Here is a 26,456-nt window from a genome sequence, read left to right on the forward strand (position 1 = left end):
TTTGAACTTTATGTGAAATCAGGTTCATGCCTCCATTGTTGATAGATGTTGCCAGATTGACCTCCCACAAAAGCTTATCTGTTTACCATCCCACAAACACCACTTGGAAGTGCCCGATTCCCACACCTTCTCCCAGTCTATCTGATCTGTGCCAATCTGAACAGTCAAGAATTGAGCCTGTTGCAAGTTGAATGGCATTTCTCTTGTAATAAGTTTGAGCATTTCTTCATATATTAAAAATCCAGTTGTGTTGTCTTTTCTGTGAACTGTCTTCTTAAATCTTTTTTGTATTGTATTATTGATTGTTTTTAGTAATTTGTTAGAAGTTTTAATTACTAAGGAAATTGGCTCTTTAGCTGAAATATGAGCTACAAATGTTCTTTTTTTCCATTTTATTTGTTTTTTATTTTGTTTATCATATTTTATATCAGGCAGAAGTGTGCATGTGTCTGTGTGCATGTAAAGTTAAATATATCAATCTCTTCTTAAGGCTTCTGGTTTTGTGCCATGTTTAGAAAGGTCTTTCCTGCTCCTAAACTGTAAATAAATTTAATTCTCATGGCTTCTTCTAGTACTTTTATGGTTTAATTTTTATGTTTAAATCCTTAATCCAGCAGTCATTTATTTTAGGGTAAGGTGTGAGGTAGGGGTCCAACCTCACTTTCCTTCCAGATGGCTACTCAGGTGGCTCCATACCATTTATTGAATAATTCATTTCTCCCCATAAATTTGAAGTGCCATCTTTATAATATACATTTCTGTATGTCTTATTTTTTTAATACTTTTTAATATTTTTTAAATATTTCTGGATTTTCCAGTCTGTTCCACTAGTGTAATCATGTAACTCTTAATATTTATATACTGTGGCTTTATAAAATATTTTAATACACTAAACATTTGCTTTTTCACAATTTTACTGGCTATTATTTCTTGTTTATTTTTCCATATGGTCTTTAGAATCTGATTAATTCTAAATTGCATTGGTATTTTAAATTCCATTACATTAGTTTATAGATTAACTTAGGGAAAAATATATAATTTTACACTTTAAGTCTTTCTGCATAGTGTTCCTTTACATCCATTCAAGATGACTTCCCTCCCTGACTCAGGGGAATTTTAAAGTTTTTTTTTTTTTTTTTAATGCAGATCTTACAAGTTTCTTAATATATTTATTCCTATGGAATTTTTTTTCCTATTTAATGGGTCTTTCATTCCATTATATCTTTGAAATTGGTTGTATTTTGTATTCATAAAGAGCTTTGATTACAGTATCTTAGTTTTATACTTAGCCATCTTACTGAATTCTTTTAGAGATTATAATAGTTGAGTCATTTGGGTTTTCTAGTTATATAACTCCATATTAGCCCCTAATGCCTTCTCTCACCTAAAGTAACACTAACAGTTGTGATAATGGACACACTTTTCTTCTTTCTGACTTTAATAAGAATGCTTCTGATGTTTCCCTATGAAATAGATATTTTATCAAGTTAAGGAAATATCCATTTATTTATATTTTATTTTGTTAAGAGTTTTAATAAGAGATTGTGATTGAATTTTATTAAATGTCTTTTTAGCATCCATGGAGAGGTCTGGATGATTATTATGACTTATCCAGTCATTCCCCCCAAAGAGCCAACTCTTATATTTTTCTATGGTTTTTCTGTTTCCTAAATAATAAATTTCTCCTTTTATCTTTATTAATTTATTCTGTTTTCTTATAGATTTATATTGTCCCCTTTCAAACTTCTTGAAAAGGACACTTAATTTATTTTCTTCTTGTTTATTAATATGAGTATTTGAGACTCTGAATATTCCTTAAAGCACTCCATTTGTCACTATATCTATGTTTCCACCTTTGTTATTTTCTTCTTTATCTGCAACTTTGGTTACGACTTTCCCTGTGACCCAGGAGTTGCTTAAACTGAAATTCTATTGCTTTTACTGCATTCTATGGAATAAAAGCAAGACAGTTGTTTCATGCCAAGGGGAAAGTGTTACACAAGGGCATGAATATCAGGAGACAGGGATATTGAGGCCATATTAGAAGACTGTCTCCTACCACTAAGTCAGGGAACTCTTTATTCTACATGGTATATCTTCTACATCAGCTATTTTCTTCTCAAATGTTGCCTCTGTCCCATTCTTTCTATTCTCTTTTTCCAGGACTATGATTAGACACATCCATCAGTATTTCTCACTCTGTCTATCATATCTCTTAACCCACTTTTTAAATTTCCCTCCTCCTTTTCTCTCCATGCTGCATTCTGTATAATTTCTTCATATCTGTTTCCTAGTCACTAAATCTCTCTTTCAGTGGTACCAAAAACCATTGATTTTCTTCAACAATTATATATTTGATTTTTTAAAGTTCTTTCTAGTTTTTTTTTCCAAATTTGTCTGATCATATTCAATAGTATCTTGCTGCTAGCTTGTTTATGTGATCTCATCTTCTATTTTTTAAGACATTTTATAGTTATTGTATATTCAGTATCTGATAACTCTATTATCAAAACACTTTGAGAATTTAAATCTTTTGCTTGTTGTTTCTGCCATCTGTCACTCATGTTTCCATGCTTGATTGTGAGTTTACATTTTATTGATGACAACCATGAAATTCTGAGAGCCTGAGTGGTGGTTGCTTTTCTTCAGGGAGAATTTGTATTTATCTCAATGAAAGCCAGGAGATGCCACCAATCCTTCTAGGACTGGTAAACAGATTCCCTGGTCTAATCTGGGTGTCTCAGGTACAGCTTGTGACCTTGACGCCAGCCCAAAACTTATTCTCCCAACTCTAGTTTCAAGATCAGTGCCGGCCCTCAGGGAAATGCACCCCTTGTATGTGCTTACCACAGATTGGAATATGTTTGTAAGTAGGTATAAATATAGCCATGTGTGTATTTTGTATTTGCTTCCTTGAATAGTTCTTTTTACTTCTGGTGAGCTCAGCAATAAGAATTGTGTTTTATTCCAACACCTCACTATTTGTATAGTGGAGGAGCAGCCAAGCTTCCCTCAGGGTATCTATTCTGACATTTGCCGGAAGCAAAAGTGTCTCAGGCACACTTCTCTTTAGAGTTTCTACTGTTTCCTAACTCCGTGAACATGATGAAATGAATGCATTTCCACCTCCAAGCCCTTCCTTTCCATTCCCTCCACCACTCAATTTTATTCTTTTTCTTAGTGGTTAACATTTTACCTTTAAAAGTTCTTATATCTCAGTTATGTTTATCTGTTATGTTTTCTCCTCCCCCAGCTAGAAAAGATGACGAAATTGGGATATATGGACAATCCCCTATTGCCCCCACCCCACTGCACCTTCTTTTCCAGCCTGTTCTTATAAATATTATTTCTGCCTCACCTGGGGTGTATCATCAGCATTCTGATCTCCAGCTTCAATCCTCCATTGTTTTTGTCGGATGCTTTGATCAGTGCTCACTTCCAATCCTTTTATCATGAGTTTTCCATCCATTTCTTTGTTGACAGAAGTTCATCCTTTAGTATTTTCTCCAAAAGAGGATTTAACTCTTTATATGTTCAAAAATGTTTTTCTGTTACCCAAATACTTGAGCAACAGTTCAGTTGCTAGTAACTTCTTGGGTCACATTTTGTTTCCTTGTGTCTTTCTAAACATTACTCTACTGCCTTCTGGCAGTGAATGCTGCTGTAGAGAAATGTGCTTGTAGCCTAATATCTTTTCCCATAATCTGTGACCTGGTCTCTTTATTGGTGGTGGTGGGGGGGTGCTGGCTGCCTAAAATATCTTTTTGCTTTATCTCTGAGATCCAGTAACTTTATTGAGACATGCCTCTGTGTTCATCATTCTTTGCCTTTTTTCCTGGAACAGGGCTTTGCTTTTCAATCTGAGTCTGAGATCTTCTTTCATTTCAGGATAGGTCTTGAATTTATATTCAAATACCTCTCCTGTTACATTACTTTAGTTCTCTTCTTTAGGAGTCCCATGCTTGTGACCCGGCTTGGGGTCCTTGACCTCTGCAATCATCTGCCTCCTCACTGGAAAAGTGAAAAAATAGAGAAAGTCCATCCTGCCTGCTTCCTACTTATGCTTATGTCAGCTCTCTTTTATGTGTCTTCCATATCTGTCATTTCCCATAATTGTTTTGAATTATTTGTTCATTTCTATTTTTATTGTATTCACTTTTTCTCAATCATCAACTCCATGTACCTCCCTGTGTGTTCAGTAGTGTGTCTTTTCTTTATGCTGCTTTCACTTTAGTTATCATTGGTCATCTGATCTTATTTTCTGTTACATTTCTTGATCAAGTTCTAATAGCTCATATTTTATCTCCTTTGACATGACTGTCTTTTCCCTCAGTTCTTGTGTATTTGCTTTTTGCAAATACAAAAAAAAGACGCAATTACTGTGTTTTAAAAACATTACTAGTACTATGCTTGCACATTATTTTTAGCCATTCCATGATCATATTGTCTGATGAGTATTCTTCATTTGCTTTCTCCCTCCTGTTTCTTCTCCCATTTTTACTTACAGTATCTTAGTATAGATCCTGTACTGCTTCTTTTCTACTACTGTTCACCTCTGAGTTATTCCTGGACCAGCTATTTATAGGATATTCATGTCAAGGAGAAGGAGGGTTGCTTCCAGGCTATCAGAAACTCTCCTTATAAGAGGATTGTGTGTGTGCGTGTGTGTGTGTGTGTGTGTGCGTGTGTGTGTGTGTGTCCCAACTTACAGGGACTGCTCACCATGCAGAGTCTCTCTCCTGCTTTGAGGTATGACTTCCTGCACATATGGTTTATCCTTACATTTCCTTGTGAAGCTCTGATTTCCCTGCTTTTACCTTGTGATAAGTTGAGTCCAGATAACCTTACATCACCATCTAAGCATTCATTTACTTACTTAATAGTTTTATTGAATTATAATATGCATACAGAAAAGTACATAAATCCCTAAGTTTAGAGCTTGATCAGTTTTTATAAAGTGAATGCACCTGTGTAGGCACCACATGGGTCAAGAACCAGAATACGAACCTTGATAAGTAAACTCCCAGTCCTGTGTTTCTGACCCAGCTCAGGGCCCTTGGTGTCCACAAATATTTGCCTCCTCATTGGAAAAGTGGGAAATATACAAACAGCTCATGCAGCTCAATATATATATAAAAAAAAACCCAATCAAAAGGGCAGAAGATCTAAATAGACATTTCTCCAAAGAAGACACACAGATGGCCAAAAAGCACATGAAAATATGCTCAACATCACTATTATTATTAGAGAAATGCAAATCAAAACTACAATGAGTGAGTTATCACCTCACACCGGTCAGAATGGCCATCATTAAAAAATCTAGAAGCAATAAATGCTGAAGAGGGTGTGGAGAAAAGGGAACCCTCCTACACTGTTGGGGGGAATGTAAATTAGTATAACCATTATGGAGAACAGTCTGGAGGTTCCTTAAAAAACTAAATATAGAACTGCCATATGATCCAGCGATCCCACTCCTGAGTATATATCCGGAGAAAACCATAATTTGAAAAAATACATGCACCCCAATGTTCACTGCAGCACTGTTTACAATAGCCAAGGCATGGAAGCAATCTAAATGTCCATTGATGGAGGAATGGATAAAGAAGATATATATACACACACAATGGAATATTACTCAGCCATAAAAACAAAATAGGAACTTCCCTGGTGGCACAGTGGTTAAGAATCTGCCTGTCAAGGCAGGGGACACAGATTCGATCCCTGGTCCGGGAAGATCCCACATGCCATGGGGCAAGTAAGCCTGTGTGCCACAACTACTGAAGCCCGTGCACCTAGAGCCCATGCTCCACAACAAAGAGAAGCCACCACAATGAGAAGCCCGAACACTGCAACAAAGAGTAGCCCCCACTCGACGCAACTAGAGAAAGCCTGCGTGCGGCAATGAAGACCCAACACAACCAAAAAAAAAAAAAAAAAGAACAAAATAATGCCATTTGCAGCAACATGGATGGGCCTAGAGATTGTCATACTGAATGAAGTCAGACAGAGAAAGACAAATATCATATGATATGGCTTATGTGTAGAATCTTAAAAAAAATGGTACAAGTGAACTTATTTACAAAACAAATACAGTCACAAGTGTAGGAAATAAACTTATGGTTACTGGGGGGAAAGGGGGGTGGATAAATTGGGAGATTGGGATTGACATATACACACTACTATATAAAATATGTAACTAATAAGGACCTACTGTATAGCACAGGGAACTCTGCTCAGTACTCTGTAATGACCTATATGGGAAAAGAATCTAAAAAAGAGTAGCTATATGTATATGTATAACTGATTCACTTTACTGCACACCTGACACTAACACAACATTGTAAATCAACTATACTCCAATAAAATTTTTTTTAAAAAAGAAAGAAAATACTGCACATTTTGGTTCTAATTTAACAGTACACACTCAACTGGGGAAACCCAAAGAATTTCACCTATGGTTGCTAATAAAGGCATGAGTCCAAGTATTACCACTCTCTCTGCCTGCATCTTGCCTTGGCCTCCCTGAGTGAGCCCTTAAGACTTGCTACTAATTATTTCAGGACGTATGAGTAATAAACTCATCTACTTCAAAAAAAGAAAAAGAAAAAAATAGTGGGAAAAAATAGAGAAAGCCCTGCCTCCCAGGGCTGTCGTGAGCCTCAGGATGACAGACGTCAGAGCACTTTGTCATTTGTAAAGCGTGACGTGAATGCCAGCTATCCATCTAGAAGTCATCACAGTGACAAGCATTGGTGTGGTCCACCCCATTTTTTGAGCTGTGTAAATGAATCACAGAAAGGCAGTTGCTTGGGTTGGGCGCACAGAGCAATGCTGGTGGCCAAGCTGAGGTCAGAGGCTACAGCTTCAGTCACCTTTTCTGCTCATCCTCATCTGTTTTTAAACTGACTCCCAACACTGTAGTTTTCTCTTACTCACTTCATATAAATGGAGTCATATAGTATCCCATTGTTCTAATAGACCATAATTTACCGGTTGTGCTGTTGATAAGTGCTTGGGTTGTTTCCATCTTGGGAACTAATACAAATACTGTGGCTGTGAACATTCTTGACAATGTTTTTGGTGAACGTACACACACATTTCTGTTTGATATAAACCTAGGAGTGGAATTGCTGGTATTGCATGTCTTCAGCTTTAGTAAGTATTGTCAAAGAGTTTTCCAAAGTTGTGGAACTAAGAATCTCATCATCAGTTTATGAGACACTTGGTATTCTCACATCCTTGCTGACACTTGGTATTCTCCACCTCTTTCATTCTAGCCATTTTGGTCAGTGTGAAGAGGTAGCTGGTTGGTTTTGTTTGTTTGATTTTGTTTTTTAACTGGTTGGTTTTAATTTGCTTTTCTCTGATGACTAATGAAACTGAGCATCTTTTCATGTTTTCTGGCCATCCTATATGTTTATATATCCTTTTATGTGAAATGTTTGTTCAAATCTTTTGCCCATTCTTCTATTGGGTCTTTTTCTTGATTGATCAGTAGGAGTTTTAGGGGTTTGTTTTATATATATTCTGGATACAAATCTTTGTTGGTTCTGTGCCTTACAAATCTCTCTCCCATTGCAAACATCTCTCACTTTCTTACAGTTGTCTTTGATAAACAGAAGTCCTTCATTTTGGGACTTCCCTGGTGGTCCAGTGGTTAATAATCTGCCTGCCAATGCAGGGGACACAGGTTAAATCCCTGGTCCGGGAAGATCCCACATACTGTGGGGCAGCTAAGCCCGTGCATCACAACTACTGAGCCAGTGCTCTAGAGCCCACGAGCTGCAACTACTGAGCCCGTGCGCCACAACTACTGAAGCCCGTGCACTCTGGGGCCTGCATGCCAAAACTACAGAGCCCGCGTGCTGCAACTACTGAAACCTGTGCACCTAGAGCCCGTGCTCTGCTACAAGAGAAGCCACCGCGATGAGAAGCCTGCACACAGCAACAAAGAGTAGCCCCTGCTCGCCACAACCAGAGAAAAGCCTGCACGCAGCAATGAAGACCCAGCACAGCCAAAAAAAAAAAAAAAAAGTTCTTCATTTTAACACTTCCCTACTCCAGCTCATTTTAATATTTAATATTAAATAGTATAATTAATAGTATAATTAGTATAATAGTATAATAAATAGTGTAATTACATAGTATAATTCATCAATTTTTTTCCTTTATGGCTAGTACTTTTTTTGTTCTGTTTAAGAAATCTTTGCCTGACCTCATTCTCCTTTTCTTTGATGATTAGAAAAATTACGAGAAAACACTGTCTATAAAGCTCACACACCACTGTCTTCCTCTCTCTCCTAAGGTGCAATTAGGTCTCCTAATCCTAAACACTCCTACCCCATAAATCCACCTCCTGGGCCTGCCTTGTCTCATGAATACGTGTCCACACACTGACACCATGGGATCAAAGTGCATAGGTCAAAGTGCATGAAATCACACACTTAGCAAGGTGCCGTTGGTCTTTATGGGGACCAGCTGGTGCTGTGCTCCAGCCACTTATCCTGTTACCACTCCATTGAGAGGCGGACAATAATGGGAATGTGGAGGCTTTTCTGAACCCAAATGTGCAAAATTCCACTCGACTCATCAACTTCTTTAGGGGCACAGAGCAGCTCTGACATACTTGAAAAATGAAAAAGGGCTGTGGGCTGTTCTGAGCTCATTGTCAAGCCTGTGGTTCTGCTTTCCCTCCCTTTGCGCCTTTGTTTCTCTTCCTTCAACATCTAAACATTTTCCAACTTTGGACAGCACAGTTGCGCGTCTCCTCTGCGCAGATGTTCGCGATTACTTGGAACAGCCGGCCTCTGTACTGAGTCCTCACACCCTCGTGAGCCCCGCAGGGAGTTCCCTGAGCTGTGCGTGGGGACCCTGCCTGAGGTGTACCCTCCGGTCCACGGCCGTTCCCTGGAGGATGGAGCCCTCAGGCATTGTTGCCATGATTGGGTCTGGCACCCCGGAAGTACTGCGTCTTTCAAAGCGCCTTAAGTACATCTGTTCTCAATTTTCAGACCACAAGGCAAGGATTTGGGTGCAAGGAGTTTATCTGGGAAGTGATCCCAGGAAGCACTGTGAGGGGGCAGGGAAATGAGGGGCGATCAAGCAAGGTGCACCGATGGGTGGACAACAGACCACCCCTGGGACCTTGCCAGATGTGTGGACCTTGCCTGATGTGTGGACCTTGCCTCAGAGCCATTCCACCCAGGGATGGGTGTCCGTCTCCCACCCCTTGTGGTCAAGGGTTGCTCTGTAGCCAGAGAACGGCTTCTAACAGGCAGATCAGGGAAGCAGCAGGCCATATGGGGGGACAGTGTCTGCCCTGAATCCTGCAGGGGGGACCGAGGCAGATGGGGAGGACACCGGCCATGTCTGCTTCACTTATTTTGATAAAGTGTCTCATTCTGAGTACTTTACCCATGTCCAAGTTTCCCATTAATACAAACGGGAAAATGGGAGTCTGTGTTTTTAAATGCTTTTTCCTGTTTTAGTAGAATTATTTTAACTGTATATTCGTGGATGGTAAGATATTCTCTAGGTGAAATACTATAAGAAATCACAGGTGGCTCAGCAGAGCTAGCAAGGAAGTGACCTCAGGGAGGAATGAAGTTTGCCTCTTTAACCCCAGGGCAGCCCTGAGCCTACATCATCTGTTGGGTTCTCACTCCTGAGGCTGCATAGCAGCTGCACCAGCCTCAGCTCCAAGGCGAGCCCGCCCTGAGGAGGCTTGGTTGCTGAAGTTCTTTTCCCATGGGCTCTGTACGACCGGTGGGAATCTGCCTTGTACCTTCCTACATTGAATGTATCTGCTTGTTAAGGGCTCCCAGGCTCCAGCCTGCATCAGTTGCCTCCTAGGCCCTCAATAGCTAGTGCAGGAACTGCTGAGCTCAGCCCCCAGGAGATGAGCCCTCCTAGGAGTAAATGCATGGAATTTTGTTGATCTAAATGAACTAGTTGAAATGATGCATCTATTTTTTTTTTATATCCAGATACATGACCCTCCTTCTTCCCCTCATGTTTCAAATCCCAAATCCAAACCAGTCAGGGGGCCCCACCTCCGGCCCCATTGTGACCTGTGTGCGGAGTTCTCGGCAGTCACGTTCCTTCCCTTGTCAGCAGCATCTGATGTGCGCTGGACTGTGGTGCCTGGTGGAAGGAGATACATCCTGCAAGACCAAACTGGACCCTCCCCTGGATGGCACAGAGTGTGGGGCAGACAAGGTAACCCAGCTTCTCACTGCCCCCAGCAGGCAACCCCATATCCCCTGCACATTGGCACCTCTTCTGAAAGGTGGTCCGCACTGCACTCAGGAGCCCCTGAAGCACCCCTGGGCCACCCCAGAAATGCCATGGAGCCCACTTCAGGCACAGAGGGATACGTTCAGCTCTCTCCTTTTTTTCTTATACAGGAATCATTTACTCAATATTTTTATTAAATTAACTCCTTTTGTCACATTACTTAAAACTTTTATATTAGTAGACCATAAATGGAAAAACAGGATCACTTGCCGTGCAGAAAAGGCTGTCGTAAGATGATTTTAATGAGAACAATACTAGCGGTTAAGAGCGCCAGTCTTTGGCCTGATCTTCATTAACAGGAAAGGCAGGCAAGTGTTAGGAGAGGTGTTCAGGACCAGCAGCCACAGCCTAAGGCTTTCTCTCTAGTCTTATTGTATGAACTGAAAGAGATGCTGTGATCAGGACCATTAAGTCACATCTCCTGCCCCAGGGTTTGTGCCACACACGCTGGGAAATTATTTTAGAGGATTGGCTTTCTCTTATCCTCAGAAAGAGTCACGGTTCTCCCATGTGGCACCAGCTGTGTCATCTCCAAGCACCAATCCCAACCCTGAAGTTCAAAACTACAGAGCCAGGAAATACTGCCTTTCAGAAAGAGACTCACATTAAACAGTTTGCAGAAGATAGGTTTCTCCATGAGCCATGTGAATTCATCCTTTTTCTGGGAATGTAGAGAACCTCCACTGAACACATTCACATGGAAGTTTAGGGCAAAATCCAAACCCCAGAGCCATAGCAGTGTCAGGTTGTATATGGAAGGAATGTCACCAGAGTTAGCAAACTTACACACCCCGAAATAGTCTACTTTTGTGTAAATTACAAAAATTGGGTTTCCTCTCATGTGGAGGGGATCTCAGTTTTTAGGTAGTAAGCAGGTTTGCTGCCCTGCTATGTTTCAGTGGTGCCGCGCGGGGGAGTGTGTGAACAAGACGCCCATCCCGGAGCACGTGGACGGAGACTGGAGCCTGTGGGGCAGCTGGAGCATGTGCAGCCGCACGTGTGGCACGGGAGCCCGCTTCCGGCAGAGGAAATGCGACAACCCTCCGTAAGTCCCCCTGACCAGCCTTTTTCAGGGTGCCTGGATCAGGGTTTCCAAACTGCAGCTCGCATTGCCTTAGCAGAGCAGGGTCTGTCTCCTGCTGTTGATTTGAGCTGAAGGAAAGTGAACTTGAACCGAAGGTCTAGGTTGCCGGGCATTGTGTGTGTCAAACGGCATCTCAGCTCAAACAGAACCCTCTCTATAACAGAGATGCAGTAAGTCCTGTGGGGAGCTGGCTACCCTTCCTTGCGTGGACCCTGGTAGAACCATTTCTCATCCAGCTGGAAGAGAATCCCTCCCGGCCTGCTTCCTGGCTGCCTTAGACAAGGGTTATCCCAGGGAAGTTGGCAGACCTTCGGAAAAGTGAGGCTGACCTTCGAATTGGCTATGAGCTAATCTGGGAGCAGCCTGGCTGTTGATAAGTTACAAAGCATTTGTGGGTTCCACTCTTTTGTATCCAAATACCTTTCACCTGTCCTGTTAGAACTATTTGACAGAAAATAGTTTTTTAGTTTTGTTTCCTCATAGGCTTCCTTTTATTGACTATGATGATGCCATAATCCTTGTTCACCTCTACACATTTGCTCCAAAAAACTCAAGGCTAGATCTTATGCTTAACTATAATAATTCCTTTATCACAGGTTTATTTTTTCTCCTTTTCTCTTGAAATTTCCCATTTTTAATGTTTCTTTAAATAATCTGTTTTACATCTTGTGTGCCATCAGCTACATCACATTAATTTTTGAAAATGAGCATTATAAATTATGACTAAAAGGAAATGGTTTATATCTACAATTAAATCGTATTGATGAATAATTAGCAAACCTCTCCTGTATTTAAAAATTCTAATGCCCAAGGTATATCCCAGACCAATTAAATCACAAACTCTGCAGGTGGGGCCCAGGAATCAGATGTGCTGAATCTCTCTGGGTGACTCCAATGACCAGCCAAGGTTGAGAACCTCCAGAGTAAAGGAAAACTTACGCTCACAGTTTAGTCAATGTCAAGAACACTGTATTTTCTGGTAGTGCTGTAAGCATTGGCATTATGTATTGTCTTATTAAAACTTTTCCCTCCAGCACCCAGCAGGGTGCCTGACAGATGGTAGGTATTTAATCTTTTAGAAGTGATTTCTTAATTAAAAGTATAGGTGGTATATTAGGATTTTCCAGAGAGGCAGAACCAATAGCCATATATATATGATTTATTATCGGCTTACATGGTTATGGAGGCTGAGAAATTCCATGATCTGCCACCTGCAAGCTGAAGGCCCAGGTGTAATTCAGTCTGAGTCTGAAGGCCTGAGGACCAGGGGAGCCCATGATGTAAATCCCAGTACAAGAGCAGGAGAAGATGAGAGGAGACATCGCAGCCCAAACAGTGAGGCCTCCTTCTGCCTTTTGTTCTAATCAGGCCCTCATTGGATTGGGTGATGCCCTCCCACACTGGGGAGGACAACTGCTCTAGGAGTCTGCCAATCCAAATGCTAATCTCATCTGGAAACACCCTCACAAACACCCCCAGGAAGAATTTTTAGTCTCGGCATCCCATGGCCAGTCAAGTTGGTACATAAAATTTGCCATCATAGATGAGGAGATGATTAGAAAACCTATTTAGCTAAGTGGTGAGAGGTTAATAGTGGCTTCAGTTTTTCCATTTCTCTGTGATGATGTTAAAATAGTTCTACCTCTCGCCCAAAGAAGAGAGCTCTGGGTTTGGAATCATGGTGTGGAGATTTGGGCCTGGTTTGGTTGGTTATTGGTCGTGTGATCTCAAGGAAGACCCTTCTCTCTCTGGGCCTCAGTTTCCTCCATTACAGGGAGCTGGCATGGTATAGTAGTAGGAAGAGCCAGGCTTCAAAGCCAGAACAGACAAGGCTTCAAATCCCAGGACTACTTTTTATAGCAACAGGCTGCTCTTACCTTCCTATCCATCTAAAAATTGGAAAAATCCATGGGAATGCATGTAAGGTACATGATCTGTATTTACTACACGGCCCCTCTTGATGTTAGCACCAGGAGAAGAACAGGGGCAAGACCACATGCCCTACCTCCTACCTCGCAGCACTGTTTTGAGGCTCAGAGGAGAAAGGATTTGTTAAGTACAGAGCACAATTTGCAAAGGCTGTGGCTGTCATGGGTGCTCCATGTTTGTGATTGGAGCTCAGGTGCCCTGGCCAAGGACTGCTCTCCTTTGGCACATTACGTACATCATCCCAGGTCAGGTGACACCCAGTAAATGTCATAGTAGGGGAATAGCTGACCCTTTAAATACCTCTGGAAGGACTCTGTGTCCCAAGATGGTCAACAATAGGATTGTGTTTAGGTGAAGGCACCCTTGCAAGAATAAGATGTTATCAATGCTGAGCAAATGTGTTAGGCACAACTTTCATGGGACCTGATTTTGTGTTTTGTGAAGATGACATCGGCTAAGGCGCACCCCCCCCCCCAACCATGCTTCGGCTGTGCCCATTGTCCCCACCCCATCTGCTTTTTCTCTTCTGGGCACAGGGGCATTTTGTGATGGGAGGCTCCTAAAGACCCCTGAGTTCAGAGGGCTGAGTGAACATGACCCCCACTCTGGCCTGAACTGCCGTGGGATTTCCCATGCTGTGTCCTCACCCCACCCCTCCAGGCCCATTGGCCCCATAAAGAGGCTGTTCTGGAAATCCCAAAGTTGTTTTAAAAACCTTCTTCCATTCCTCTACTTTATCAGGTGGCCCCCGACTGGCAGTCATGAACTTCATCTCTCCTTGTCCCCTTCCTACATCTTATCATTGAGGAATGGGGAATCTGTAGGACTACCGCATGTAGACAGCTGAGGGGTTTTGTGGGTCTCAGCACATCAGGTGGTTGTGGGCTCTGACACATCCCCAGGAGGGAAGCAACACCTTCCAGCAACACCCCGTGGGGCAGGGCAACTGGAGAAGGACCCGAGAGAGAACACCCTCCTTGGAGATGCCTTTCCGCCCTTCAGTAAACCTGCACAGGACCCTAACTCAGGGCCAGGGACCCTGCTCGGTGTACGCTTACGATAAGCAAAACTGGATAAAGTCCCCTCCCCCCTATAGGGGCATAGTCCCACCAACTGCCCTTTGTTTTCTCCCGGACACCTCAAACCTGATGGTTCCTAAGCTGCGATCTCTTCTCCCCCAAACTCCCCTCCCAGCCCATGTCCCCCTCAGTAAATAGCACCACCAGCTGTTGCATAGGTCGAATTCAAAGCCCCTGAGTGCATGCATGTCCCCTTGTCCCCTCTCTTCCTCCTCCCTGTCTGATAATGATAAGAACAGAGCACGCAGGGCCCTGTCCTGGTGCCAGGTTCCCTTCTAGACATTTGCACATAGTAAATCACCTAAATTTGTCATAAGAGAGAGGCGTCTTTTTTGTCTCCTTTGCACATGTTAAAAACTGAATCATATGGAGGTTAGGTAACTTGCTGCAGATCACATAGCTGGGCAACGGCTGGTCAGGTTTGGACCCAGCGGTGAGGCTCCAGTGTCCTTTTGGACGATTGGCATCAGCCTCCCTGCTTCCCACATGATCCCCCCGACCCCCAAATTCATTCTCCACAGAAAGCCAGAGACATCCACTTACCAGTGAAGCCAATTATACCTCTTCCTGCTTCAGCCCTTTTGGTCACTCCCCACTGCACTTAGAATGAAATCCATGCTCTTCACCAAGGCCCCTGTATTAGTTTCCTGTGGCTGCCATAATAAATTACCAGGACTTGGTGTCTTTTTTAAAAAAAATTTACTTTATGTTTTATTTATTTATTTTTGGCTGTGTTGTGTCTTCATTGCTGTGCGCGGGCTTTCTCTAGTTGCGGTGAGTGGGGGCTACCCTTCATTGCGGTGCACTGGCTTCTCATTGCGGTGGTTTCTCTTGTTGCAGAGCACGGGCTGTAGGCTCACAGGCTTCAGTAGTTGTGGCTCGCAGGCTGTAGAGAGCAGGCTCAGTAGTGTGGCACACGGGCTTAGTTGCTCTGCGGCATGTGGGATCTTCCCCGACCAGGGATCGAACCTGTGTCCTCTGAATTGGCAGGTGGATTCTTAACCACTGCACCACCAGGGAAGTCCCTTGGTGTCTTAAAACAATATAGATTTATCCTCTCACAGTTCTGGAAACCAGGAGTTTGAAGTCAAGGTGTCAGCAGGATTGATTCCTTCCTGAAACTCTGAAGGAGAATCCATTGCTTGCCTGTCCCCTTGCCCTTGGTGGCTGCCGGCCTTCTCTTCCCTATAGTCTTACCACTCTAGCCTCTGCCCCTGCCTTCATGTGGACGTCTTCTCTGTGCTTCTCCTCACCACCTCTTCTCTTCTCAGGACACTGGCCATTGGGTTTAGGGGCCACCCTAATCCAGAATGATCTCATCTCATAATTATGAGATGAGATCCTGATGATATCTAGAAAGACGCTTTTCCCAGTTAAGGCCACATTTGCAGGTTCTGGGTGGGTTTGTCTTTGCAGGGGAAGGCACCACCCTATTCACCTTACTGCACCTCCTTTCTGTTGTCAGGCACAACGCCCCAACCTCCGGACCTGGGTTGGTGCTCCTTTCCCTCTTCCTGGCTTCCTTTGCCCTCTTTGTGTCTTCTCTTCAGACAGGCGTCCTCCGCTGACCACCCTGCCCGAGGCGGGTGCCTGCTCTACATGCTTTCTCTGCACCCTTTCCTAACGTTACAGGTATTGTAATGATTTATAATTACTCATATGAATTTGCTCACTTGTTTTCACTGTGTCCTCCCCCACTGACCTTTGAGCTGTTGGGCCCCATTCTCCTTCGGTGCCCGTAGCAGACCAGCCCTCTGTAATGTGTACTTGACCACCTGACTGTCTAGATGCATGCTTGCTGAGAAAAAGCGAACTTTCTGATCTTCCAGTGCTGCAAAACACACATCTAATATTGTCTTTCCTTAAAAAACACAAAGGTTATTGTGAATTATTATGCCAAGGAGGTGGGTCACCAGGTAGGCCCCTTTCCTTGCACCATCTAGCCTCACTGAGGCCCACAAGCTGTGAACAGCCAGGAATGGGGTCCAGGTGCCCCTGGGCATGAGGGCCATCTTCACCTGTGCCTTCCCTGCCCCAGTGAGGCTGTGCTCACAGCTAGAGGTGCTCAGAGCCATCTCAAGAGCAAGCTCCAAACATAATCTGGCTTTGTTTATTCCAAGTGAGAGAAACAATATGTTTTTGCTCCTATAATAGTTACGCCTTGGTAGTCGATCCAGTCTTTTGTAATAACAGTTTAGCTCCATTTCCTGTTTTGAAGCAACAGGCTCTTTTCCCCCTGTAGTTTTCTACAAGGTTTCTCACCTTCATGGAACCACCCAGGTGAATGGAAAGAGAAGGGGCTGACCCTGGGGGGCAGCTTTGCAGCAGTCCTGGTTTCTTCGCAGGGAGATGCAGGAGCAGGGAGGGTTTGCTGAAGTCCAGGCAGTAGCTGTCAGCCTGCTTTTGCAGAATGGCCTGAGGTGGTGATTGTTACAAAGCACAGCTGATGGAGGCCCCAAGCCAAGCTCTGACCAAAACAACGTCCTCTCCCCACTCACTCCTTAAATCACCAGGCTCGCTGCCTTGAGATTTCCCAAGAATGTCCAAATCTCACTGCTATGTACATCTCCTACTTGGAACTCTCCCACCACCCTCTCCCCACCCCCTTCACTTTATATTCCTGGCACCTTTCCCATCTTCTGCAGCTGGTTTATTCACTGTCCAAAATACTGGCAAAAGAGTCCCCCCATTTTTTTCTCTAGTCTTGGTCTTTACAGCTATTGGAATTTTTATTTTTTGCCAACTAACATCAAGGCTTTGGGGACCATCCGTGTTTTTAATCCAGCTTCCTAAGCTTGTCTTTTCCTGACATAATTTGTGTCGCTGTTGGTGGGAGTTTTTGCCAAAAGACTGCAAGGCAGAGAGTTCATCTCTAATGTGAATTCTGGTACCCCATCAGGAGGCTTGTGTTTGGGGGATGGCTGGGGAGTAGGGTAGGGAGAAAAGGCTCCATTGATCTTGTGTGAAAAGCCAGCTCCGCACAGGAAGGATGGGGAGGTGAGTGGATCTTAGAAGCAGGAGTGCGTTAGGGTCACCACACAGCATCTACACCCTGAGCATCAGGAAGGAAAGCAGCCCACCTCCTCCTAAGACCTTGGGGAATGAAGTTATGTTCCTGTAATGGCTTTTGCTTCCACAGTGAAACCCCCATACGTGTACCCCCTAACATATCTGTTACTCACAGGGATAGTTTTTAAAAATCACAATTTTCTGCACTTGAGCCTAAGTTCCATGTGTTACTTGGTACTTTTCAGAGGAGGCCTTAACACTGGGACGGCGGCTGCCCTGCGGGAGCATTAGTAGCCCTGCAGCACTTTGATCCCATGGCTGTGCCCTGCTTGCTTCTCGGAGCTCTTGGTGCAAGAACAGGAGGCAGAACCGCTGAAGTCACCCTGTCTCTGGGTGGTGAGCGGGTCTTAACCACTTTGGTGGCTTTATCTTCTGATCTACCTTCATTCAATAGAGCAGAGCAAAAAACCCAAAAGCGTTGCCACTCAGCTGCCTTTTGCTCTTCCTTCCACCTGAATGCTTCCTGTCATTCAGGGAAAGGCCAGACCTGCTGTCTGTGATGCTGATCATCTGAGCAGACCTTCGTGCTTCCCTGCTCTGTGCTGGGTCTACCTGGGGCCCTTGGGACCCACCTGGCAGGAGCCGGTCCTACCCCACAGGAGCTCAGAGGGACTCAGCTTTCTCTCCGAACTTACTCTCTGCTTTCCAGATTCTCCCCCCAGCCTCTCTACCTTATGCTTTTCCTTGTTTTAAACATCTATCTGATGGTGTAATGTGCAGAAAGGGCACCTACCCTTGAGTATGTGGCTCCCAGCACAGCACAGCTCATCACGGTGGAGCGCATGTGCTGAGCATGCATGCAGGTGCGTGTTGGCTCCTGTGCATGTATGACTAGGTGAGGGCCTGGTTTGCAGAGTGGCCATGCCATCCCCTTGCCCTGAGCAGCAGTAAGCTTCCACCTGCCCCCAGCCTCCCCAGTGGTCGGTGCTGTATGTCTTTTCCACTCTGACCATTCTGGTGGGTGTGTAGTGGTATCTTGGTGAGGTTGTCCTGTGCGTTTCTTTCATAAGCAATGAGGCTGAGCATCTGATTGTGTCTGTAGTTGCCACTTGGATATCCTTTCCTGTGGCCTGCCTGTTCCAGTCATTTGGGTTTATGTCTAAACTCCTACTGTTGCAAGAAGGGGGACCCCTTCCACGGCCCAAGAGTGGGCTCTTGTCTAACACTGGGAAATGAGTTGTCCGAGGAATCACACATGTTGACAAAGCAAGAGAGTTTATTGGGGCGCCCAGGCGGAGAGCAGCAGGGTAAGGGAACCCAGGAGGACTGCTCTGCCACGTGGCTCGCAGTCAGTCCTGGGTTTTAGGGTGATGTGATCAGTTTCCGGGTTGTCTCTGGCCAATCATTCTGACTCAGGCTCCTTCCTGGTAGCACGTGCATTGCTCACCCAAGATGGATTCCAGCGAGAGGGATTCTGGGAGGTTGGTAGGACCTATGGAATGGTATCTCCTCTCTCCTTCTGACCTTTCCCAAATTCTTTTGGATGGTGGTAGCTTGTTAGTTCTGCATCCCTTACCAGGACCTCCTTTTGTAAGATAACTCATGCAGGTGGTTACTATGGTGCCTGACTGGCACGGGCAGTTTCTGACAGTGGTTCCCCTAACTGTACTTTGTTCATATTAAGAAAGTCCTGATAGAGTACAAATAGAAAGTGGGGATTGATATTGGAGAAGCATCTTGAAAATCCATCACACCCCCCATGCCTGTCTCAGTGGGTGAGGCTGGCATTACTTGCCTCACAGTAGCCAATGGGTAGCCCCCATCCCTAACCTGCTCCTGCTGCAACCAGGAGCACTTGTGAGTCACACTTTCTTATCTCCACCACTTACTTCTCTGCTGTGCGGTCATTTAACATATTGGAGCTTTGGTTTCCTCATCTGAAGGATGCAGTGAGGATCCCCCTTCTGATTCTTTGTGCTGACTTAATGAGGTAATGGTTATGGAGAGCAGGCAGAGTGTAAGCCCTCTGGGAATATTAGTGTATGATCACCGTTAATGTGAAAGTGCCTCTGTTCTTACCTGTGTCCTCAAGGATGAGATTTCAATGTGCTGCCACCTCCCCTTGCATTTCCAAGGATCCTCATGGAGCCTTGCAGCCCTTCCAGCCATTGTGGGAAAGGCTGAGCATCGGTCACGGACCTACTTCTAGCTCTCAGAAACAGACGACTCTATTCTACCACAAATCCTATTATGGTAACCATCCTTCATTTTAGCCATGTCAAGCTTGGTTTCTGTTATTTTGTCCTTCCTAGGTGCTTTGTATTTTATCCACACTGTATAACTCAGGGTAAGTGAGAACCCCAGCCCTCTGCTCCTCAGACTTTGGGAGGGTGATCTCTCCTGCCTGTGTTTGCAGCCCCAACACAGCATCTCCTGAAGGCCCTGTGTCCATATAACTCAAGCTTGGTCCACTCACCTGGCGTGGGTTCCTTGGTAAAGCTGGCCCCTCCTCCAAGTCTTCCCCCAGAACTTCTGTTCATAAGCTACTTGTGGACCTTACTGTCAGACATGCCTTCCCCCTGCAAAGATTCTCTTCCGTCTTCTTTATGGCATCTATAGGGGGCCTCTTTCTGTGGTCTCAGCACCAGTGTATACCCAGGAGGCCCTCACTGGTGTCACGGTAACACTCAGATGGCCTATGTTATTGACACCATCTTAAAGAGTGAGTGGGCTGAGTGCAGGGTCCTGCCACAGATCAACATATTGAAACTGGGATGATTTGGGTAGAAAATCATGTTGCTTGTGGATTGCTTCTCCCTTTTCCCATGTTGTTCAAAATAGTGACCCAAAGGAAAACTGGAAAAATCAACTCTTTTGGTCTTTTTTTTGAACAGGGAAAGTTTAATGTAAAAAAAGCATTAGATATAACAGGTGATTGTAGTATTGGGGAATTAGCTGCTAAGATGTAAAGAACTCTAGAGACATAGGAAGAGCAGATACAAGAAGCAGCCCCTATCTTCAGGTCTGAGGCAGGGCACCCAAGGAAGGAACAAATATGGATGAGGGTGCCCCCCTCGCACACACACCCAGGGCTGAAATTCCTTGGACTTGTTGGAGAGGGTACAATCAGGGCCCACTGGATGAGGGAGACATTTGCAGAGGTGCTGCCCTGGTGGAAATCTCTGGGAAGTCACACTTAGTGGTGTCAGGGAAAACTGTCCAAAGGAGAAACTGCATGTGAGACCAGGCTGAGAATTTTCCCAAAGTGTTGGTGTGCTCAGAACCTGCCCTCGGAAGCTGCCTAGAGGGAGGTGGCATGAATCACAGGCCACCACAGGAGCCTACAGGGAGAAGTCACATATCAGAAACAGAGACAAAGCCTGTCCCTCCTCTAGGGCCTCTCTAGTAGCTGGTTCTGATAAAGCTTAGCATCATGGCTGCTTGACTGGAGAGCTTTAATTCTTCATATGGCTTCAAGTTGCCATCTAGTGTCCTTTCATTTCAACTTGAAGCATTTCTTGTAGGGCAGGTCTGATGGTAAAAAACTTCCTCAACTTTTGCTTATCTGGGAATATCTTAATTGTCCCTCACTTTTGAATGACAGTTTTGCTGGGTATAGAACTCTTAGTTGATAGAGATTTTTTTTCTTTGAGAACTTTGAATGTATCAACCCACTGACTTCTGGCCTCCAGGGTTTCTGATTAGAAATAGGCTTGTAATTTACTGAGGACCTCTTGTCTGTGATGTGTTGCTTCTCTCTTGCTGCTTTCAAGATTCTCTCTTTGTCCTTTGACAGTTTAATTATAGTGCATCTCAGTGAATTTATCCTATTTGAATTGTAGATTCATGTCTTTCTTCAAATTCGGGAAGTTTTAAACCATTATTTCTTCAAATAATCTCTCTGCTCCTTTTTTCTCCTCTGAGACTCCCATAATGTGTATCTTAGTCCCCTTACTGGTTTCCCACAGATCCCCTCTGCATACTTTTCTTTATTCTTTTTTCTTTTCATTCCACAGACTCAATATTTCAATTAATAGGACAAATTCATGGAACAAATGTATATTCCTGATTTTTGTTTCTGCCTGCTCAAATCTGCTTTTGAACTCAACTGGTAAATTTTTCATTTCAGTTATTGTACTTCTCAACTTCAGAGTTTTTTTTTTTCCTTTTTATAATTTCTATCTCTTTACTGATATTCTCACTTTTTCATGTATCATTTTCCTGTCTTTGTCTATGTCTTCCTTTAGCACTTTGAGCATCTTAAATACTGTTGTTTTACAGTCTTTGTCTAGTAAGCCTAACCTCAGGGCTTCCTTCAGTTTCTACCAGTATATTTTGTTCCTTTGAATGGGCCATACTTTCCTGTTTCTTTATATGCCTTGTGATTGTTTTGATGAAAACTGGACATTTGAATCTTACAATGTACCTCTGGAAATCAGCTTCTCCTCCTTCTTCCCGGATTTACCGTTTCTTTGCTACTGAAAAATTTCTCTGTGTTGGGGATCAAACTAAAGAAGTGTAAGGTCTTCTCTGGCCTTTTCTGAGCCTTCATCTCTTCTTGGGCAAACCTAGTGGCTTTCTAAATTTTCCCATATATGCAGTTGCTTCTGAATAACCTAATCCTTAAATATCTGGCTCCCAAAAGGAGAAAAAGAATTTTTTTTTTAATGTGTTGCTCACTCAAATTCTCTGGTAGGGGTTGCAGCTGGTAGCGATTGCAGCAGTGGTGGCCAGCCCCTATGCCCGTACCTCAGAAATCAAAAGCAGCACTGAGTAATCAGAACACAGAACTCTGATATTTGGAGGATAAGGTCCTTATTGTCCACCCTCGCTCCAGCAAGCCACACCAGGAATGTAGGCACAGCTACCTGCCATGGGGCTGGGACATGGTGTACAGATAGCCACTACCACACTCAAGGTTGAAATTGACCAAAATTAGCTGCAGCTTACCAGCCAAGCTTTCCCCTGGAGGCTGCAAGCTTTCGGATAGACTCCAGAGTTTCAAAATAGTTACTTAAGGCAGTTTTTGCCAATACAGTTTTGGTACAGGTGGAGAGATTCTTGGTGCTTCCTACTCCACCATTTTCCCTGACATCACTTTGTCTTTTGATCCTTTTAAGATAAATTCTGATAATATAGTTCAATTCAGTCTAACTACTGTTTATTAAAAACCAGCTTGTGTAGGATTCTCTGCTTGAGGATGTAGAGGAATAAGAGGAAAACAGGAACTCAGCTGACTATTTCACAAGGTTGATGATAAGCAGCATAGCAGAGACCCAAGCAGGGTCAGGAGAGGTTCCAGGTAGGAAAGAAAAATAGGCTGCAGGATGGAGGTACCCTTAAGGATGGGCAGAGAGTTAGGGATCAGGGAGTGGGGCAGTGAGCCAGATGGGGGCTGAAAGGAGACTTGCCTGTGGGAGAAGATTGGATGTGGAGAAGAAGGAGGATAAACAGAGTTCAGGAGGGAAGTATCCTGAGGCATGTGTGGTATCTCATGGGCTTCCGACTCTCAGGCCCACTTTCTGCTGGATCCAGGAGTTCTCTTATGTCACATCTAATCTCCTCTCCACCTACCTGCTGTGAGGCATAAAGGTAGTTGGTATATGAGGGTCAGTCAGATGTAAATCTGAAAACCTCAGTTGATGGAGGAAATTAAAAAGGAAACTAAAACAAAGCTTGATGACAATTCAGGAAGTTAATTACATGACATATGCAAATCTCAGTCCACACCCTAAGGTGTGTAGGAAACGTAGCTCCCTTTATTTTTTTAGCAACAACCTAATTTGTGTTTTTGCACTCCATTCTAGTCCATGTTGGATTCCTGATCACTCCAGGAGTTTTTGCCCCATTTTCCCTGAGTCCGCATCTAAGTTCGGTTGAGGATGCATCTGGTTATTGTGATGTCTGGTGTATTCATCTCCTAGGGCTGCTGTAACAACTCTCTAACTGGGTGGCATAAACAACAGATTTATTCTCCCAGTTCTGGAGGCTAGAAGTCCAAAATCAAGGTTTGGAAGGGTTGGCTCCTTCTGAGGGCTGTAAGGGAGAATCTGGTGGTTTACTGGCAATCTTTGGCATTCCTTAGAGTGTAGAATCATCACCCTGATCTCTGTCTTCACGTTCACATGGTGTTCTCCCTGTGGGTGTCTGTCTCCAGATTTCCCCTTTTTATAATAACACCATTCATACTGAATTAGGAGCTCACCCTACTCTAGTACAACCTCATCTTAACTAATTATATCTGCAGTGGTCCTATTACCAAGTAAGGTCACAGTCTGACGCTCTGGAGGTTAGGACTTCAGCATATGAATTTTAGAAAGGACATAATTCAACCCACAACTTCTTGCCATAGAGCATCTCTGCCTCACCCATTTCTTCTCTGGTCCCAGCCATAGGATGTACAACTCGCCTGTTGCAGAAAAGATGTCCCTCCTGCTGGCCCACATGGTTCATCAGGGCCAGCCCCTCTCTGTTCCTTCTGCACCATGGTTTGTGGCACAGGAATACATTCATCTACCCACACTTGGCACTTGGGCCTGGGGCTCCTGGGGAGGTGGTCTGAGGCTCCACCTATCCGAGCATGCCATGCAGTTGTTTTCCCTGAGCTCTAGCTGCCTCCCTGGTACTATGGGCAGGCAAACGAACAAAGGATCCCTCTCTTCTCAGATGTCATAAGCCTTAGAGAGGTTTTGCTGTTCCCTGACTTTGAGATCAAAACTCAGAACCCTCTGTGGAGCCCCTAGCGTATTCAATCTCTCAAGGCTGCCTCCACTCCCAGGTGGGAGAGGTGTTGTCTGGGGTGTATGAGGTGGGCATGGAGGTATGAGCGGCGCCTTTCCTCCTACTCCAGATGTTTCCTTGAACACATTTATGTAGACCAGGGGCTGTCAAGCTATGGCCCCCGGGTCAAATCTGGCCCACCACTGGTTTTGTAAATAAAGTTTGATTGGCACATAGCCACACCCTTTTGTTTACACATTGTCTTTTGTTGCTTTTGTCCAGCAGTGGCAGAATTGAGTAGCTACAACAGAGACTGCGTGGCCCACAAAGCCAAAAAAATTGACTGTCTGGCCCTTTGCAGAGAAAGTTTGTGGATCCCTGGTATAGATTATTGTGACACAAAAGCCTAAAGACTTTTGCCCCCTTCTGCTGTCATGTCTCTTCCATAAGGCAATCGTCATAGGGTGGTCTTACTGTCTGAACACAAGAAATGGCAAAGAGAGGAAAGGAAATATTCAAAATGAAATGGTTAGTGTATAAAAATGTCACCTAGGGCTTCCCTGGTGGTGCAGTGGTTGAGAGTCCGCCTGCTGATGCAGGGGACACTGGTTCGTGCCCCAGTCCGGGAAGATCCCACATGCCGCGGAGCGGCTAGGCCCGTGAGCCATGGCCGCTGGGCCTGCGCGTCCGGAGCCTGTGCTCCGCAACGGGAGAGGCCACAACAGTGAGAGGCCCGCATACTGCAAAAAAAAAAAAAAAGTCACCTTGCTAACAGGTGTGTACAGTTTGTGAAAAGTCATTGAGTGGAGCAGGTGTGATTTGTGCTGAATTTCAATTAAAAAGTGCCGGGGGAATGGTGAAGGGGGTGTGGGGACAATCTTACTCCATCGTGATGTTCTTGGCATTGTGGAGGTGAAGGGCACCTTTGAGGTTACCCAGGTCAGAGTTCTAAGAGGACATCCAGGGCCTTGTGGAAGAGCTGGGCAGAGACAGCTTCAGCCAGGTAGGCCAGGGTCCTGCTGTTCCTCAGTGCCCTTCCCATGTGCAGACATGGCTAGAGAACACACCTCGGTCTCCAGCACTGGTTAAAGCCCCAGCCTAAGCACAGAGTATCTAGGACACAAGACCACAGCATGGATCACATGTGGTCTTCACACTTGCCTGGTAAAGGGTGCCAAACTGGGATCCGGCTGGTCTCTACCCAAAGCCCATGAACCAGTGAATTAATCATTCTTATTCTTTTCATTACAGAGTAAATGAAAGCTCTTTATTTACACATCCTGAAACTTAGTGACCTCTGGAGTATAGCTAGGAGCCATTTAAAGGTCTTCATTTTGTAGGAGACAAAAAATCAACCCACATACACCAAAAATTCCCCTTGGGGTTTTCAGTGTTACAGATGGTCAAGTTTTAAGTTCAGATGAAAGACACAATTTGTGGTACTTGGTGAACTGATTGATCCTCACTGTATTCTAATTCCAGTTGACCTTGATTTACAGTTCTTGGATGTATTTTTCTGATGGCTCACTTAACATGTCGTCATCGTGGGCCTGGGAATGCTGAGAGATGGTGTATAAGAGGAGAGGGGGGTTGCTTTGAAAACTTCACCTGCCCCTTCCCCCTCCTGAAAGAGAGGCCGAACCCGAGCACCCCTGCTATTTCTGCAGCCTGTCTGGTTAATGCAGACCACTCTCTTCCTTCTAGCCCGGGGCCTGGAGGCACGCACTGCCTGGGCGCCAGCGTGGAGCACGCGGTCTGTGAGAACTTGCCCTGCCCCAAGGGCCTGCCCAGCTTCCGTGACCAGCAGTGCCAGATGCATGACCGGCTGAGCAACAAGAAGAAGGGCCTGCTGACAGCAGTGGTGGTTGACGGTAAAGGCATATGGCGCATCCTTTCAGAGTGGCCTCCCTCCCCCCCTCCCCAAGACCATAAACACCTCCTAGGAAAACCCACAGGGCATCCCCACCCCCACAGTCCACCCAAGAGGACACTCCAGTCCTGCCCAGCTCAGCCGTGGACCCACAGGGAGTTGAACTTGGATGACCCAGCTCTGTGAGATTTCCCAAAAGCAGTTGTGAGTCAGGCAGTGGACCAGATACATCCTGCCCGCTCCCTACCCCCCTTCTGTTCATAGCAAGGTGGGTGCGCTGGAAGCCTGCCATCTAATACCCTGTGCTGCCGGGTCCAGGCCAGCGTTGAGGAGAGCGAGGCTCTGCAGGGGCAGGACAGCAGGTTTGTGTGTCTGCTGTTTCTCTTTCCAGTGGTGATGCTTTCTTGCATTTCTTTTCTTGGTTCATCTTGGGTTGGCTCTTACTCCTTGACTGGAGTGTTTGGGGAAA

The 26,456-nt window shown here is 44.6% G+C and overlaps 1 protein-coding gene across 6 annotated transcripts in view; it reads left to right on the top strand.

The window, feature by feature from the left end:
- Nucleotides 1–26,456, top strand: part of ADAMTS17 (ADAM metallopeptidase with thrombospondin type 1 motif 17) — a 364,535-nt gene that overhangs the window by 216,154 nt on the left and 121,925 nt on the right. For 3 of the 6 annotated variants that reach the window (XM_059058512.2, XM_059058515.2, XM_067029493.1), the window contains 3 exons: nucleotides 10,114–10,218; nucleotides 11,196–11,341; nucleotides 25,822–25,988. In XM_059058512.2, the coding sequence (XP_058914495.1) occupies nucleotides 10,114–10,218; nucleotides 11,196–11,341; nucleotides 25,822–25,988 (418 nt within the window). The remainder of the gene's footprint in view (nucleotides 1–10,113; nucleotides 10,219–11,195; nucleotides 11,342–25,821; nucleotides 25,989–26,456) is intronic. The other 3 variants (XM_059058514.2, XM_059058516.2, XM_067029494.1) reach the window with 1 other exon arrangement.

Source organism: Kogia breviceps, chromosome 3 (genome assembly GCF_026419965.1).
Source record: "Kogia breviceps isolate mKogBre1 chromosome 3, mKogBre1 haplotype 1, whole genome shotgun sequence".
NCBI classification, from domain to species: domain Eukaryota; kingdom Metazoa; phylum Chordata; class Mammalia; order Artiodactyla; family Physeteridae; genus Kogia; species Kogia breviceps.